This window comes from Lynx canadensis, chromosome B4, assembly GCF_007474595.2.
Source record: "Lynx canadensis isolate LIC74 chromosome B4, mLynCan4.pri.v2, whole genome shotgun sequence".
Classification (NCBI taxonomy): domain Eukaryota; kingdom Metazoa; phylum Chordata; class Mammalia; order Carnivora; family Felidae; genus Lynx; species Lynx canadensis.
The window spans coordinates 44,088,256-44,105,044 of record NC_044309.1 but is presented as its reverse complement, the minus strand read 5'-3'; the positions used below and the strand labels follow the sequence as shown (position 1 = coordinate 44,105,044).

At 37.1% G+C, this 16,789-nt stretch overlaps 1 protein-coding gene across 1 annotated transcript; it reads right to left on the bottom strand.

Moving 5' to 3' along the window:
• Positions 1–2,271: 2,271 nt before the first annotated feature.
• On the bottom strand, positions 2,272–7,962 carry KLRD1 (killer cell lectin like receptor D1). The gene is made up of 6 exons (XM_030322359.1): positions 7,760–7,962; positions 6,362–6,454; positions 5,876–5,938; positions 4,198–4,349; positions 3,268–3,371; positions 2,272–2,462 (listed from the first exon to the last, which is right to left on the bottom strand). The coding sequence occupies exons 1-6, from the start codon at positions 7,764–7,766 to the stop codon at positions 2,321–2,323; spliced, it is 561 nt and encodes a 186-aa protein (XP_030178219.1). The 5' UTR covers positions 7,767–7,962; the 3' UTR covers positions 2,272–2,320.
• Positions 7,963–16,789: the final 8,827 nt, after the last annotated feature.

The following is a 16,789-nucleotide window of genomic DNA, read 5'->3' as shown; positions in this document are numbered from 1 at the left end:
GACTATCCTTGCTTCACTACAGAGAAAACCACTCTAAGTAGAAAAGCAAACAAAAAACCCAGAGGAAAATTGCCTTATGGGAGGAGGAGAGGAAGGTGGGATATTGGGACAGAAAACTAGTGATTTTCATTATTAGCTTATCTATGCTATTGTTAATGTAATTAAATTTTTTGAATTTACATGGACAACAAAGCCCAAACATTTTAAATACCCAGAGAGGGCAATGTGTGTTCTCCTAGTCCAAGTTACACGTTTGATTTATATCATCTTGTCTTTTTCATGATAAAACTTAGTCATACTTCTCCTAATCTTCATATGAGAATGTGAAAAGTTCACCTGGTTGTCTTTTATATTTATATTTTAAGAACTAAAACACACAAGGCCCCTTTCTCTTCCTGACTCTTTATTAAAAATCAACTTGAGGTTCTTAATTATTATAATTCAATTGAAATATAGAAATAGAAAGCAAAGAGACACGTCAATATAAAATTTTTAAGATGTACATACAAGAGTTTTACAAAAGAGAATTGGCTTTTTATATGTGTGAGGTTAGGAAAACCCCATCCAGGTCATAGATATGTGGCCTTATTATGTTCTCACCCCTTCTTTGACACACTCAGAATCCCCACAGTTAAGTGGTTTGTTCCTCCCCCACAGAGAAAGGGAATTGTTCAATATTTGACACAAATTTTAGGGAAAAGGTTTGGGATTTATTAAAGATTAATATCTTCAATGTACACCTGAGTGACTTTTTACTGATGGATAAGCATAAGGCAAGAGAGATTGTAGAGTGAAAAATTAAGTATTGCAAATTTATGTGATCAGGGCTTAGATTCTATTTACCCTTGCAAAGTCTAAAAGCCATAGATTCCCAAATAGGGAATCACCTATTTGGACAAAGATTCAAAATTGTTCTGCAGAGCTCAAGACCATCAAGAGAAGAAACACAAATATGTTCCCTTCTAAAGTCGGGTGATACACATGAGAAAGATGTCATATGACACTCTAAGCTCTAAATTAAAACAAATAGATATATAGATATCCAGAAAGAACTAAGTTCCAGAAAAGTAAGGTGAAGATAGGACTTTCCAATTCAGTGTGCCTTACAAAGAACTGAAATGACAGTGATACGTATCATTTGACATGAATTATTTTATTTGAATTTCTACAGAGAAAATTTACCGGAATATACACATAAAAATATATTACATGTAATATTGAACATATGCATTAAATCAAAATATTCTTTTCTAGACCTTGATGCTTTATAATTTCAGGTATAGGTGCACAAATTTCATCCATTTTATTATTTATTTATTTATTTTTAAATTTACATCCAAGTTAGTTAGCATATAGTACAATAATGATTTCAGGAGTAGATTCCAGTGATTCGCCCCCTGTATACAACACCCAGTGCTCATTCCAGCAAGTGTTTTCCGTAACGCCCCTTGCCCATTTAGCCCATCCCCCCCACCCAATCTCTCCAGCAAGCCTGTTTGTCCTCTGTATTTAACAGTCTCTTATGTTTTGTCCCCCTCCTTGTTTTATATTATTTTTGCTTCCCTTCCCTTATGTTCATCCATTTTGTATCTTAAATTCCTCATATGGATGAAGCCATATGATATTTGTCTTTCTCTGACTGACTAATTTCGCTTAGCAAAATACCTTCTAGTTCCATCCACATCGTCGCAAATGGCAAGATTTCATTCTTTTTGACTGCTGAGTAATACTCCACTGGGCATATATACCACGTCTTCTTTATCCATTCACCTGTCAATGGACATTTGGGCTCTTTCCATACTTGGGCTATTGTCTACAGCCCTGCTCTAAACATTGGGGTGCATGTGTCCCTTCGAAACAGTCCCTTCGAAACCTGTATCCCTTGGACAAGAACCAAGTAGTGCAATTGCTGGGTCGTAGGGAATTTCATCAGTGTTAAAACACAGGATTTCAAATATATGAAAATTGTGTCCTAAGACATAATTTGAAACATTTTACAGATCCCTAAGGCAGATAATTAGCAACAATACAAGAGGTAAAGTCATATTCTTAGTACTGCTGAACCTTCATTACCCACCCCTTCCACTCCAAGAAACACCTAAATAGGCTGTTGCTTACATGTAAAATTTTTTTAATGATTATTTATTTTTGACAGAGAGAGAGAGAGAGAGAGAGACAGAGCATGAGTAAGGGAGGGGCAGAGAGAGAGGGAGACCCAGAATTTGAAGCAGTCTCCAGGCTCTGGGCTGTCAGCACAGAGCCTGACACGGAGCTCAAACTCACAAACCGCGAGATCATGACCTGAGCTGAAGTCGGAGGCTCAACCGACTGAGCCACCCGGGCGCCTCAGCTGTTGCTTACATATAAAACGATATGTACTTCCACAGGGTTCATCCAAAGCACTTCGATCTGGGCTATACACTACGCATTTCTTTGTATTTAAATTTTGAATTAACGGCAATCTGTAACAAAAAATAAAATGTTGACATATTAGAAAAGGGAACAATATTCAAGAGTAGTGTTTTTAATTAAATGACAGAACTTTTAAAAGCACTTGAATGCGATATTAACATAATGAGCCCAATTTTTTACTCAGAAGCCCCGTTTTCACGATTCCAGAGTGCAATATTACAAAAACTGTTGTTGTCCCTATAATCAACAGCATTGAGGCCAAAGATTTTCTCTTTCTGCTGTTGTTATTAATGGTTTTGATATACAATATACTTTGCTTCTATTTTGTTTAGAGATGTACCGGCTAATGTAGTCCAGGAAAACAAATCCAAGCATAAAATTTGTCACTGTCTGACGCTGCAAAACCCATGCTTATGAATGAAAATGAGATCCAAAGCTTACAAATATACAGAAAATAAGCTCAGAATATTTGAAATATGGGAGGATGCTGAGAATATCGGGCTTAATAAGAGAATAGAAAATAATAGATACACTATTTTCCCTGGACAGCTCTGTGAATGTGAACACCTGTAGATACACATACACATCCGAATGCTTAAACAAGGCAGAAAAAAAGAAAAATGTTGAAAGCTGTTTCATGGTCACAAATACACTAACCTCATGACATTTGAGCATAAATTTGAATGTTCTAGATGGAGCTAAAATTCACGTTCTGTTATATCTCCTCTCTTTTCTGTATTTGCATGCCTTAGACAGGTTATCCTTGCTACAGTGTTCCCGAATGTCACATTCTCTGGTGAGATCCACAGATAAATGCACAAAGAACTAAAAAGACCTTGACTGCCAGAAACTTACAGATCTTGGGAGACGTTGGAGTTGTTTTCCCACATCCAGGCACGATGTTTTTCACTGTAACGGAGCCCAATCCAGTAAAAGCTTGTACTGGACCTCATAAAATGCTGATTGGAAACAGAGACAAACACATTAATCTAATCTGAATCTACTCTGGGAATAATGTACTTTTAACAAAGTGGCAGCATCAGATTGAGACTTCTAATCACACAAACTGAGATCATTCTTAATGTCCAGTTTAAAAAGTATAGGCACTTGCTTCATATTTTCTTCCTTATCAGGCCCATTCATTTGGAATCGATAAACAAATACCATTAAATATTCCTTCTCAAAGGAATAAAAAACGTTAGAAAAAAAGTTGGAGTTCTCCTGGAACACCTCCTTCACAGAAGATTACAATCAAATTCAATCCCACATCAACAGTATCTTGAGAAGTAAATTTCATAGATATGCTTGACTCAACTTATATTCGGAACAGATTCTTCATGCAGCTTGAGAAGTTTTTCACCTTTTCTTAAATTGAGTAATTTTTTTATCATACTTTCTGTACTTATTGCACATTATATCTCAGAATGATGACAAAAGACATATATTACAAAAGAAATTATAAATTCAATTTACAAACTAAAACTTACAAACTTGTTTTATTAGTCTTTGAATAAAAATAATGGCCTTTATTTGCTCTTTGAGTTCTCTCCAAAAAGTTCCTTGTACTTTATCTGTACTCTAACTTGATATTTATTCCTATGATATAAATCAATTTTACATAGGTTTTATAATGTTGTTTCAAGGTGTCGCGAATTATTTGTCATTAGTTCAAATATAACCATCCATTTACTACCCACTTAAAGATAAATCTAAGTATACCGCTTACTTAGCATATTTTCATACATCAAAAAAAAAAAATGTAGGAAACCAGAATTAAATACATGCCAATTCATCTGTGTTTTGAATCTGAAGTAGACTGGAATTCTGAGAAGCACAGAAATCACGACTCTCTTCCCAAGTTTTTAATTCAGTAGAAAAGAAGTAGCAGTTGCATTGGTTCCCAATCCACTTTTCTTGGCAAGAACAACAGTCAGCTTCTAGGAGAAAAAAACCAAAACATACGTGATGACATTCAATTTTTTCAATGCTATTTACCCACCCAAATATCACTTGTTACTTATGCACCATTTCCCACAAATATTCTTTGAGAATCTACTATGCGTACCTTAGTTCAGGGGACATTAATGCAAACAAGTCAGACTTAACCTTTTTTCCTAAAAGCGATTATATTCTAGAGATAGAGTCGGAACTCTGTCATTTCCAATCATTTGTCAATTATATTTCATGATAACTTAGGTAAGTATGCAAGAGAATAAGTAAGTATGTTAGAATATTGGGTAGCAGAGTGTAAATTGCAGGGTGACTAGAAGAGCTTTCGAGGATGTGACTCATAATTGAGCTCCGCTGTGTGAACTAGATGAAAGAGGTATTTAAGGGAAACTATTTCCTGAGTCAGAAAAGAATATGGCACATTGGGAGAAAATTCCAGTGTTTGGGATATCTTATTTTCAAAATAAAGATAAATGGAACAATTAGCTTGAAGTCTACTCCTACAGTTGGACAGTGATAGCGTCTTGAACATTTGCTATCCTCGGTGATGAAAGTCAAGACACAGGGTAGGCACTCAAATCTTTTTCAAATGAGTGGTGCCGAAGTGTAGGCAGGGTAGAAAGGTAGTGGCTCCCAGGAGCTGGAGAGTGGGGTAAATGGAGAGATGTTGGTCAAAGGGGACAAACTTCCAGTTAGAAGGTGAATAAGTCCGGGGGATCTAATGCACAGAGTTAAGGTCATAGTTAGAAATACTGTATTATATACTTGTAAGTTGCTAAAAAAAAAAAAAAGTACATCGTGAATGTTTTCGCCACAGAAAAAGAAATGGTAATTATGTGACATGATAGAGGTACTACTTAATGTTATGGTAGTAACATATTGCAACATATGTGTGTATCCGATCAATTTCTCCTATACTTTCACCTTACACAACGTGATATGTCAGAATCTCATTAGGGATGCAAAAATAGAAGGGAAGAAAAAAAAAGGTAAATTAAGTGTTACATGATCACAGAAGATGGTGAGACAGTTTGGAGAGCGTTTGGAAAAAATACCTAAAAAATTGGACTTTGAGCTGGCTTTCCCTGGATCAGTAGGGACTAAAATTGCAGAAACATGTGCACTCTATTGTGAGTCAGGTAAGAAGCAGAAGCAAAGTCAAAGAGATGTAAAAGTATGGGTTATGAGCAAACCGGCAGGCTATTAGGATTAACTGTAGTATTTACTGTAATCTAGTTTTGATTTGTTACAGCACTAATGTAACATGGGCACTTAAATAGGAAAAAAAAATGTCATTTAGGCTAATATGTTCCTTATTGCTTAAATAGGTAAAGTATGCACATTCAATGTAATTTAACAGTTTTTACATTAGAGAATAATGAAATGTGACTATCCTACAATTATCAGGCGAACTCGTATTACTAAGTGTACATCATGTTCTGTGTGAGAAAAACAAGAAACTGCTTATTCTATCCTCTACCAACACTAAGGTTTTCCAAAGTATGAAACCTACCTTTCTGGATTTCTGTGGTTAGTCCTGGAGACATTGTTGGCTGAATACTTTGTTTAGTAAGCACTGTAAGAAATGATTAGACATTTACTTCTTTAGATGCAAGTTTATGAAATAATGACATATTACACATTAATAAATGAATAAATAAAATTATTAATAAAATTTAAAAAATGAAGCCTTTTAGTTAAATGTTTCATCACAGTTGTGGTCTTTATAAAAACTTGTCTGGAAAAACTTACAATTTTTCAGGGCGCCTGGGTGGCTCAGTCAGTTAAGCATCCGACTTCGGCTCAGGTCATGATCTCATGGCTGGTGAGTTCCAGCCCCATGTCAGGCTCTGTGCTGACAGCTCAATGCCTGGAGCCTGCTTCGGATTCTGTGTCTCCCCCTCTCTCGCTCTGCCCTTCCCCCACTCACTCGCTCCCTCTCTCTCTCTCAAAAAAAAATAAACATTTAAAAAATTAATAAAAAAAAAAGAAAACTTACAATGTTTCAGCAAAATCCCCGTAGTAGCCATCAAGGAAAGGCAGATTACTCCTAAGATGCCGGAAATCAAATTCCATGGATTGATCTGAGAAGCTGTGGTAAAGGAGAGGTCCAATGATGACTCAAAAAACAAACCCGGGAGGTGAAGTTCTTAAAAGCAACACAGGGAGAGAGACTCCAAGAAGTTCTTTCATTTGGTAGCCCAATCATCTTGCCAATGAAACAGGAGAATGAGAATATCGCATTCAGAACTCCAGCCAATAGCAACAGCTTTACGTGGTGTAATTTATTCTTTAGCGAGATTATCTGTTAACTCTTCTCCTTTACCAGTCCTGTCTCAGTAAAGTGGATTTACAATTTATTTCCTAATTCAGCAAAGAAGCTTAGGCATTTGGGGTAAGAAGAAATCAAGTAGCATCACGTTGTGTTCTATGGGCTTACGTAACAGATGCTTGTGTTGCTTTTCTCGACAAAACCCACAAGATAATAGGAGTCCCGTTAAGTAGGTGAGAAAACTTAAGATCCATTAATAATGCTATTTGTCTCGAGGTATAAAAGCGGGTATGTATCTAAGTCAGAAAGCCAATGAAAGCTTGGCTAGGCCCAGCGTCTTTTACCCAGCATACTTGATCACCCCCACAATAGGACTTGGAAATGTGCCCTTCTATTCATCTCAATGTGTTCTCTGCCGAAGAACTATCTGGCTGCTTGCAGCTTTGTAGAGATTTTTATAGGTAAGGGAACACAGGAGCCTTCTGGACCTAGGCTGGGGAAGGGGGTTCCCCAACCAATGCATGGGTAATACTTCAGTGACCTGGATTCACTTCACCGTACATTAAATTATGATATATAAACAACCATTTTTTTTTTTTGCAACAACATTACACTTTCTCCTACCAAAACTTACTTGCTTCTGGGCATCGTAGGCTAAAACAATTTAAAATTGGGAGACTTGGCATTAACATTAGCATCCTCTCGAAGAGTATTGTCACTAACAAACAGTCCAATGTGCCAAACTATTAATCTAGGTGATTTGAGGTGTCACAACCTCAACACTTTAACAAGTGTTAAAAGAACACTTGTAAGCATTGTCCTTAATATGTGGCATTTTCTAGTTACTTCTGCGCCAGCGTTATGTGGCTCATAATTTATCAGTTCACATTAGAGTTTAGAGCTATCCCTGTCAGAAGCCACTCTTTAAACCTGCTGGAAAAGCTCCAAAAAAATCATTTCTAAGTTACAGGTGAAGAATCAGAACTGGAAAGTGCTGATACCTGGAAAGCCTAAAAACATCCACTTTTTTCCCTAAAAGCACAGCCCTGATATTAGCCATGTCCATGAGACACCCTTTCTGGCTAATTTCATTTTTAAAAATGCGATGACTTGGGCCTCACATACCTGCCATAAGGAATGTTCCAGTGTCGACGCTGGCAAAGCACAGTTTGTGCTTAATCAAGAAGAATGGTGTTGTGTTGGTTCACGGAGCCGAGCTGGAAGCTAAAGAATTCAAAAGTCATGTATGAAGAAACTTAACAGAAAAAAAGAAAAGAAAATGATATATTCGGGCAGTTCTTGAATCTTCTATTGGTGAATGCATAGTATGAACAAGAAGCAGTAAAGTCACTTCTAAAATGTTTCCGGAAACACAACACAGGAAATTCTCACCATACGTGTGTAATGCAAACGCTTTGACTATTAGAAAAGAAATGAGAGGGATTTTTTTTTAAACATATGAACATCAAAGACGTCTTTAAAAATCATTTGGAAAATAGGAAATCTGGGGTTTTCATCCTTTGAGCATACTGGTAATCTGGGTCGAGATGAATTGTTATACTGTTTCCTTTGTTTTCTTGTCTCAAATGTCATACCCTGAGGCTTTACCTTTAGTAAAATGCTATGAAATGCAAATTGCCTTGGTGTTACCTCAGGTTAAACTCAAAAAAAAGACTTCAGAAGAGCAGCAGAACCACCAGACATGTAACAGATTATGGGAGAAAACAGAGCCATCCTCCGGAAAACAGGTGCTAAGTGAATGTCTGACCTAAGACGGTAGGGAGTCCATAATGCGCTAGTTAGAAACACAGTCAAACGTGTAAAGTAAATCCCAGTCCCTGCGGCCCCAAATACACAAACTGTCACCTATTTATTTCTGCCTATCCAGCTCTGGGCACACCGCGTGTTGAGTAAAGTAAATGAATGCCACCAGACTCAGCTATTTAACCTCCTGCTCCCAGATCATTTTCTGTTGTAATAAATGAGTAATCACATGACTCATTTCTCTCCCTCTCCCTCTAACTTTCTCGCTCTCTTTGCCCATCCTCTTATGGATTATGAATCACTGCCAAACTGTACTCATCTTACGAGACATCAGCACACAACGGTATTAAGCAATGCTTCCTTCCTAAGTCGTTAGACATCCCATCCTGGGACATCTGAATTCAACAGAACTTTGTGGGTGAAGCACTTGGGCATGTCCTACAGTTTGTATGGTCAGCACGAGTTTCAAATGAAGCCATAAGAAGAACTTCTTTCTTAAAAGGATGGACTATTTTTGCGTTCATACCTCTAATATGGTTCCACATGTTATTTCAGAGATGTCAAAAAACTACATTATTTTAAACAAATGGTAGAAATGAGTTAAAATTGTTCTGATTCAAACAAGAGTTTAACTGATTGTTGAATAAAACAATGGATGGGGATGAAATTCTCTTCTATTTTAAAGCCACGTAATAAAGTTATGATTGCCTATTTTATCTCCAATCACCTAAAATCCAAAACATGAACCTAATAACTTTATTTAAATGAAACATCACATGGTAAGAACATTGAATCCATGTTTTTGTTCATGATTAAAGCCATTTTATTTTCACAGAAACACAGGTGTGTGTATTTTATTATTTAATAAAGATCTATTTTTATTCGTTGTAAATTTTCCTGAGAGTTTCATAACCTGTCTCCAGAAACGTGAATTTTAGGCCATTCATGAAATTTGTTAAGATACCTTATGTCAGTTTTATAATGAGTATTTTAGGGTACAATAAATAACCAGATAATTTATCCAAAAGTCCGTTCAGTGGGGCTCCTGGGTGGCTCAGTTGGTTCAGAATGTGACTCCTGATTTAGGCTCAGTGAGTGATCCCTGAGTTGTGGGATGAGTGCTGCATCTCAGCGGGGAGCCTCCTTAAGATTATCTCTCTCTATGGGATGCCTGGGTGGCTCAGTCGGTTAAGCATCCAACTCTTGACTTTGGCTCACGTCATGATCTCACCATTCTTAAGTTCAAGCCCTGAGTTGGGCTCTGCACTGACAGCACAGAGCCTGCTTGGGATTCTCTCTCCCTCTCTCTCTGCCCCTCCCTTGCTCATTCTCTCTCTCTCTCTCAAAATAAATAAATAAACATTAAAAAAGGCTTTATAGTCTCTGTCTCTCCCCCTCTGCCACTCTCCCTCCCTCGCACATTCTCTCTCTCTCTCTCAAATAAAAAAGAAAATAAAAAAGAACTTGAAAGTTCACTCAATGTCTAACAATCAAATTGAAAGTGGTCAGCTTAATTTTGAAGTATTCTTCAATATCTCCCAAAGGAAAATGTGTGATACTTCATTTGAGAAAATACTGATTCGTCTCACTCTCTAACTGAAATACACTAAGATTATGACAATCAGAGGAGACCCCAGTTCCCTCTCATTTGTGCTTCATTCTGAAGGAGGTAGCCCTTTAAATGTATTCCCAGTCCACTCTAGAACAGAACAGAGAAAGGAGACAACTTCAGAAAGAAAACACTCTTATCAAAATTGAAATTTGAGCATGATCTTGTAGGATAAATTGGACTTGGAAATACAGCACTGTGGCTACTGCAAAGTGAGAAATAGATAACAGACATGCCTCCAACCAAAACCCAAATAAGACAAAAAAAGTCCAACACACGTATTTTCTTCCCAACTTTTCAAAATAAAATTTAACATCCCTGTTGGAAAGAAATAAAAACAAAATTCCTAATTAAATATCAGTCGCTGCACCTGCAACTACAACCTCCATCAAGAAATAAAACATTTCCTCCACCCTCACGATCTTTCCTCACTTAGACTTGTTGCTACTCTCTTTCTCCTTCCAGATATTACCACCAGCTTGACCTCCAAGACTATTTTGACCTCTAAGGTGAACTAACTGATCATTTGGTTTTTTTCTGGTTTTGAAATGTACATAACTGAACACTACAATCTAAACTCTTTTGTGTCTAGCTTGTTTTCCTCACGTTCTCGAGAGAGTCATCCAAGGACTCCTTTCCATCTTGTTGACACTGACTGGGCCAGGTGCAAACTACCCCAGCTAGTGGATAAGACACATCGGTTGATTTAAACCAGTTGGGGTCCAGTTTGAATACCGGAGTGGGGTCAACTTTACTCAAAACAAAATGAATAGTGGTGATTCATTTAAAGGAAATTTGAGAAGGTAAATTTCGAAAGATGAAATTTGGGAAATTGTTGCCCCCTGTCAATATGTTTTGTTGGTTTTTTGTTTCATTTCCTTCTTTTGCCCCTTGGAATAGGTCTTTGTGAATGAGTCCACCACTGATCCACACGTGAAAGTTCACTCTGAAGCCCAGTGAAAAGATGAGCGAACTTCTCATGTACTAATTGTAAGCAACTCAAGTCCAGATTCATCAAGAATCCGTGTTTACCAGATGAGTAATGACTTCGATGAGCTTTGATCGAAAACAGCACATCCACCATCTCTGAATTTACTGTTCCTGATATGTAATGAATGTTTTGTTCAAGAATATAACAGAATTTAACTTTAGTGAGAGGACAACGTAGCTGAGACCTAAGAAAGAAAGGGAAATGAAGGTGGCTAGTGCTAATATCAAAACAATAAACATACTATCTTCTCTTAACCTCTTTTTTTTTCACTTTTTATTTTGCAATGAATGTCGATTGACAAAAACTTGCCAAATTAATACAGTACAGCCAGTTCCCTTGGACCTTTGACTCAGTTTCCCCCATAACAATATCTCACATAATTAGAGTACAGTATCAAAGCCAAGGCATTGACATTCATGCAGTCCATAAACTATTCAGTTTTCACCAGTTTTATATGCACTTATTTGCGTCAGTGTGTGTGTATGGGTATAGCTGCATGCAATTTTGTCTTGTGTATAAATTTGTGCAACCACCATCATATAATCTCTGTTTTCATGTTTTAGAAAATAATTACCACCATTCATTTTGTTACTGTGAAGTTTGGTTGTTAAAGAAAAGGCAAGGTAAATGACTAGAACTTTTCCTTCGTTTACCAATTTTCATTTTTTTATTAAAGATTTTTTTAGCGTTGATTCTTTTTTTTTTTTTTTTTTTTTTGAGAGGCAGAGAGAGACAGTATGAGTGGGGAAACGACAGAGAAAGAGGGAGACACAGAATCCGAAGCAGGCTCCAGGCTCTGAGCTGTCAGCACAGAGCCTGACGTGGGGCTCGAACTCATGAACAGTGAGATCGTGACCTGAGCTGAAGTTGGACGCTCAACTGACTGAGCCACCCAGGCGCCCCAACCAATTTTCATTTTAATGAGTTGATTTAGTAGGGGGAAATTTTAACATTTATTGAGCACATATCACATGCCTATTCTAGTGTTTAATTGAATGTCTTATTAAGTGTATGAGGACACATTTACCAGGACCAGTATATTTAATCCTGGTGAAATATTTTGGCCTTCTACTATTTTATTGATGTAGAAATTTATTAATACATCAGAAATTCTGCTTTATCCAGTCTTTTCTTCAATGTAAAGATCACACAAGTATACCTAGAAATAGGAAATCATTTAAATTTCTCCCACCTTTGAATATTTTTGTCCTAGAGTTAAAGATTCTGACGTTTTTAAATTTGACTAGCCAGATTCTTACTGGTCATTCAGTTCTACTAATAGAAATTTCCTAAGAGTTGACCAAGATTATTCTTTATAGGGTCTTGCTCTGGCCTTCTCCAAGTAATAGAGATGATCATCTTGTAGCTCCATTAAGCGAGGAAATATTTGCCATTAGTAGAAATGATTATTTTCCAGTTATTTAATGCATTGTTTTCATTTGATCTCCGGTTTGTTACCTAGTATCTGTGCGATTATATTATGGATTTTAGATACTGTATTTATTGTTTTGACAGGTGAGTTATGATTTTACAGTTGCAATTTAACTGACAGTTACAAATCCAGTTACAGATATTGACCAAAGATGTTACACCAGAATGTTTCCCCTTTCTTCCCATGAAGTAAAAGAAATAGGGATGCCTGGGTGGCTCAGTCAGTTAAGTGTCTGACCCTTGATTTCAGCTCAGGTCATGGTCTCTTGGTTCGCGGGATCGAGCCCTGTGTCCAGTTCTGCATGGCTCTGCACTGACTGCGTGGAGCCTGTTTGGGATTCTCTTTCTCCTCTCCCTCTGCCCCTCCCCGCTCTCAGAAATAAATAAATAAACATTTAAAAAATAGATAAACAAGCAACAAAACCAAAGCAGCAACCAACTCTGCATCTGGTTGAGGATGAGTTTACTCAGATTCAAATGAAAGAAACAGAACGCTGTTTTGGATATAGTGAAATTTTGGATATAGTGAAAGTTTTGGATATAGTGTTTAGATCTTTCTCTGCATTAGGCACTGCCTAATAGCTGTTTTATAAAGTAAGATGTCTACATGGGAGAAGCAGCATTCAGAATAATGTCCTATCTGGTAACATATATTTTGGATCAAACATCAGCATGCTGTGATTATTAAGGGCAGGGAGGGATTTGTGAAACCAGAATGAAAAAATATATACAATTTGTTGCCAAATTTCTTAATTTCCACCTTTAAAGTACATCTCTCTTATTAATAAGTCCCACCACCAGAGACTTGAGTGTAAGACCTCACGTGAAAGTTGCACGGAGCTTGTCGGCTGCAGCTGTGGGTTGTCAACCCTCATGTGGATGGAAATAGTTTCTCTGTGGTGAGCCTGTTGGGTGGGTCTTGAGGTTGTCTGAAGTAACACACCAAAGGCGACAAGTTGGTTACTTCTAAAGTCTAAAACTGAAGTATTTTTACAGGCACGGAGCTTCCTTCTTGACCTTTAGACAAAAATATCTGCGTCGTTAAGCCCTATGGTCGGTATCTGTTGATGAAACTTGGTTATAAAAGAAAAGACAGGGGAAGTAAAAGAATCCCCTCAGAATAGTAAGACATATGAGTACCAGGCAGGGGATTACTCAGATGGGGACAAATCTGTCAGTCTGCAGACCTCACCTTTTAACTTTTGTAAAAATACCTACAGGTTTTAGATACTACAATGTTGTTTTGATAAGTAAGTTATCATTTTACAGTTGCAATTGAACTGATAGCTACAAATTAAATTATGCATATTGACCAAAGATGTGACACAAGAATGTCCCACAGTTTGTGAGATGAAGACGCCCATCCCCCACTGTCACCCAGCATGGGGTTTGCTTAAGATTCTCTCTCTCCTTCTCTGTCTGCCCCTCCCCTGCTCACTTTCTCTCTCTCTCTCTCAAAACAAAAACAAGTACATAGTTTAGGTGGCATATAAATTCGGCAAGAAAAGAAAAGAAGAAAGGAAGAAAAGAAAGAAGAAAGGAAGAAAGAAAAATTATGGGGTTGGCACAGAAACTGTTACAGAAACTGTTAGACTCAGTCTCCAACCTTTCTAACATTCTGGTTTTTCTATTTGTATCATTTTCCTCATTCCTTAATAACACCAATGATTAGGATACCTAACACTTTAGTTTTCCTTCAAATTCTCAAAATTTTCATAATATGTTGCATATAATTTTTATATTTAATGATTATCCATAAAACAGTCAAAATTTTTTTTCAATTTACTGTATGCCAGACTAGGTATTTTGCATCACCTACCATATTTAACCTTCATAAACCCTGTGTTATTGGTTGCATCATTTATTAACTTACATAGTTGAAAACACAGAGATTATCAAGGGAAATAGGTTCCAGGTTAATTAGCTGAGCTGAGATTCACTAAGTTTTGAGTACCTAGAATAGATCAAAATGTAGAGTCACTGCATAATTGTAAGATGATGTGTATTATTTTGCCTCGACTGTCCTAGTTATTTTGAATCTTCAATTTTTAGGTACCTAAATAACCACAGATGTATATATATTATATGTTATTATATAATGATAACATATGTTTGTGTATGTGTATAAATAATGTTTAATAATATATTTAATAACATCAAATATAAAGATATGTAAATACATGCACGCACACATACTTGACTATGTACCGTTTGTTTTTATGCAGGTAAAACCTAGATTTCAACAGATCATTAAACTAAGTTGTCACCAAAACATTGTGTAACCTTTTATAGCTTTTAGCTATATGTTTTGTTTTCTGGTTTCCCTTCTTTCATGCCTTCTATCTTCTAAGAAACATATATATTTATAATATATACATATATATATATATATATATACACACTAATGTCCATTTGTGAATTTAATGATACTTTCAGATATAAATAATTCACTTGAAGGGAATATTGGTACCAAGGTGGATGGCTGTTTTTAAATCTTTTGAATTTGTTTGAAGTTAGATTTCAGAGGAAAAAAAAAAAAGATTTTACCCTGCTCCCTCTTTCTACTGTGTGTGTGTGTGTGTGTGTGTGTGTGTGTGTGTGGTGGGAGAGGTGACAAATATGATACGACCAAAAAGACATAAGTGCAAAGTAAACAGTATAACTTGTCAGTAACAGATATTCACTATATGTGAATATCATGTTTACAATGTCCCAGGCAGACAGAGTGATGTGAATAGATCTTATCTCTAATTTTGAGATCTCTGTCTAATCAGAAGGGTAGAAAATTATAACACAACTTATTAATAACATAAGAAGATGCATCCAGCATGCTAAAAGACAGTAGAGTTTAGGTCTGGTAAGTCTGCTTCATGCCATGAACTAGAAAATATAAATTATGTCTCGGTTGAGAAAAACTTGATCAATGATAAAGAATTTGATTTTTTCCTGTAACCTTAAGATAATCAAGAATTCTTACATTATATATACTACATTTTACGATTTACTTGCATAATACGAACTTTTCCTGGTTAAAGGCACATTCAGAGAGCTGGAAGTTTAAAAAGACACAGAAATGGCCTGTATTCTGTTTACTTTCTCCCAAGCCATTTAAATGTGGCTCATTCTCTTAGTCTCTGCAGTGGCTGTCAGGAGAAGAGAGGCCGTGTTCAGTGTTGTTATTCCGTTACGCAAACTGTAAGAATGTAGATCAACACGCTGAGGCACCCAAGAACAGTATGACATCTTAGCTGTTTACTTGATTGTATCTTTAAGATGGAGGTAGGGGTAGAGCGGTGTGGGAAGACGCCCCCTCCCCCCCTCCCTGCACTGAATACTCCCGGGCCTCCGCAGTTGAGGTGTAACTATTCATTCGGCTCCTCTACTCAAATGGGCCTTGAGCTGTTACTAGGAAATGTGTGATCCAATCCCAGAAGGGCTTCCTTGTATTTAATGCCTATACCGAGAATGCCTAAAATTCAGTCAAGAATCCTGAACTATTATTTTCATTAGAGAAGGCCAAGTAGATTTTAGTTTGTTCCCCAAACAGATGATGAGTCTACCTTTAATCAGAAAGATCCTGTGCTCAATCTTTCTGACAGGTACCCAACAATTTTCTGATGTGTTACTTGTAACAAAGTATCAGTTACCAAAAACAAAAAAGGAATGATTTGGGGGGGGGGGAGGGTGGGCTATGATTGATACGTTTCTTAAGTTTTACATTAAGTTTTACATTAAGCTAAACAGACAAAATATCCTTCTAAGGAGCAAAAAATTGTAGCCACAAGGATGGCAAGGTTTCACTCAGGAGTATTGCCTATAGGGGCGCCTGGGTGGCGCAGTCGGTTGGGCGTCCGACTTCAGCCAGGTCACGATCTCGCGGTCCGTGAGTTTGAGACCCGCGTCAGGCTCTGGGCTGATGGCCCAGAGCCTGGAGCCTGTTTCCGATTCTGTGTCTCCCTCTCTCTCTGCCCCTCCCCCGTTCATGCTCTGTCTCTCTCTGTCCCAAAAATAAATAAAAACGTTGAAAAAAAAAAATTAAAAAAAAGAGTATGAGACAAGCAAGAAGGTTCAAAGGCTCTCACAAAGAAAAAAAGAATTTACCTACTTCAAATCTTTGCATTGTTTCATTCCACTGTTTTCTCTAAGAGTTGTATGTTCTTTCATTCCTTCACATATATCATTTTTTTAAGTTTATTTCTTTATTTTGAGAGACAAGGAGAGACAGAGAGAGAGCGGGCGATTTGGGGAGGGACAGAGAGAGGGATAGAGAATCCCAAGCAGGCTCCACACCGTCAGTGCAGAACCCGATGCAGGACTTGAACCCATGGAACTCGAGATCATGATCTGAGCCGAAATCAAG